Source organism: Sinocyclocheilus anshuiensis, unplaced genomic scaffold, assembly GCF_001515605.1.
Source record: "Sinocyclocheilus anshuiensis isolate Anshui unplaced genomic scaffold, SAMN03320099.WGS_v1.1 scaffold1638, whole genome shotgun sequence".
NCBI lineage: Eukaryota > Metazoa > Chordata > Actinopteri > Cypriniformes > Cyprinidae > Sinocyclocheilus > Sinocyclocheilus anshuiensis.
Genome location: NW_015542885.1, coordinates 926,609 through 928,916, shown reverse-complemented (window position 1 = coordinate 928,916; position 2,308 = coordinate 926,609). Strand labels below are relative to the sequence as shown.

General features: G+C 38.0%; 1 protein-coding gene across 1 annotated transcript in view; it reads left to right on the top strand.

Annotated features, from left to right (window-relative positions):
- LOC107694635 (leucine-rich repeat-containing protein 16B-like) overlaps window positions 1-2,308 on the top strand; it is a 58,119-nt gene that overhangs the window by 40,662 nt on the left and 15,149 nt on the right. The window contains exon 20 of the mRNA XM_016494319.1: window positions 1,888-1,942. Within this exon, the coding sequence (XP_016349805.1) occupies window positions 1,888-1,942 (55 nt within the window). The remainder of the gene's footprint in view (window positions 1-1,887; window positions 1,943-2,308) is intronic.

The following is a 2,308-nucleotide window of genomic DNA, read 5'->3' as shown; positions in this document are numbered from 1 at the left end:
ACCCTTGCCATATTGTGATACCTTGTCCCGGCCGGAGCGACGAGACAAAAGCATTAAAACTCATTATGAACGAGGCATTTGTTGCATCCAGTGGGGACATAATTACAGATTATAATGACTCATACTGTCTTTTTGCGCATTGCGTTGCATCGCGTAGCGTAAACATAAAACCATGTCTGCATTTGTGATTTGAGAAATGACAAACAACAAGCGCTACTCTACACTGCTCAAAACTCGCGTTTGAATCATCAGTGGCAAATTCTTTAAATGAAAACATACTTACAGTCTGTGAGTCAGATCAGCCGGCATTGTAGTCTACTCTCCCAGGATCAGGAAACAGTTCTCCATAAAATGTGCTGCACACATCTGAATATTTGGGTTGAACTGTTCTGGAACAGTGTTGTAAATACAACTTAACCACTGATTTCTAGTCATGTCCTCTTTTGGAAGGCCAAACAAAGTATTTTCGCTTTCGCAACGAAACACACAGCGTCTTTACAACATGGCGGCAGCATTGGCAGCAACAACAAAGTTACGCCTTCTTTCTTTGCGTGAACATTTGGGCAGTGTTATGCAAATCTTCCCACACAGTGACGTAGACATGTGGGGGGCGTGTTTAAACGAGGCGTTTTAGGAGGGCGTGGACCAGTCTTAACTTTTATTAAGAATATCTCTTTGGGTTTGAGACTTTAGTCTTTGCAACTTTAGGGATCTTATCTATTCACAAACAGCTTGTAACACTCCAAAGAGAATGGAAAACTTGAAATCACATCATATGACCCTTTTAAATTGATCAAAAGTGACAGTAAAGACATTTATGTTACAAACGACTTTTTGTTAATCAAAGAAAACAATATAATTTTCCACAAAACTGTTAAGAAGCAACATTGATAATTCACATTGATAACATTAATATTGATAATTCAACATTGACTAAATTACATTTAAATTTTTCAAAATATGCCAAATAAATTGCTTTTATACTAACAAATGACTGTAAAACAGTTTGCAGTGATTCATGGTGTTATTTGTGGTAAAAAAAAAAAGTTTTTTAAGTTGACATTGACATTTTCTGATTTTCAAGTATTTCTTTGCTTCAAAACAAAGTTTGAAATGTTGGCATTTTCTTGGAGCTGGTTTGTTTGATTCATAGGTCTTTATTGAAAACCTCTTTGAAATCCCTATGGAGAAAACAAATAAGAAAATATTTTCAGAATTAAAACTGCTGAAAAAAGGGCAGTCACTGTTTCGCTCTATTCTGATTATATGTTAATGATGTCATTCCTGTGGGTGGAGTTTAATTCATGTAAACAGTACATTACAGCTGTTAGGTCAGCTCCTTTCCATGTTCCTACTTCTCAAAATCGGATTTTGTTTATTTGTAATCAATTTTTAAAACATTAAACTCAAGTTGAAAGGTTGACTTTAACTTTCCAGATACACAATTACACAATTTTACCATACCATTTTCAGTTTTAATTTTCAAGCACTTATTGTTTTGCTTCTGCCTGCTTCCCTTTTGGGCTTTCATTCTAAATGCATTACTGCAAGCGTCACATGTTTGTTTTCACAGATTTGAGGGATTATTAGAAATTATGTTCTGTTATAATCAACATCATGACATAGAGTAGATGTTGATAGAGCTTACGTAGAGTACACAGATTAACAGATACAACAAATATCCACTCTGAGACAGGCAGTTGAGGTAAGCAGGTTAGAAATGTCTGTGAAACCGTCTGCAATCACAAACCGAATGTGAGCACACAGTAGGAGGCTCTCAGGGAGGCAGAGGAGGGACTGGGGAGATGTGTGTGAAGTGTCATTAATCTTGGAGTTGATGGCGTTTATAGGTGTGTGTGTAAGTCCTGCTATTTCCTGTCCTTGCAGGGTTCTGGATGAGGTTCTGCAGAAACTAGTGCATCTTGTGCAGGAGGAAGAGTGTGTGAGTGTTTCACAAGTGCACACACACACACACACACACACACACACATACACATGGACATAACGCTTTGTTTCCTGTACCCACCTTACACACTTTCTGGATTCACACACACAAAGAGTACAAAATCTTTCTAACATTCTGCTGAGCGTATTACAGCACTAGTGATTCATCCGTCCTTCCTTCACTCTCTCTCCTTTCTTTCTAATCTCTCTCCTTCAGGGCACATAGTCCTCTCACAGCAGATATCGCCTTGCTTGATGAATTATTAAGCACTGTTTTTACAGATCACAGACATTGCAAACTCAGACACACATACTCACTCTCTCTCTCTCTCTCTCTCTCTCTCTCTCTCTCTCTCTCTCACTG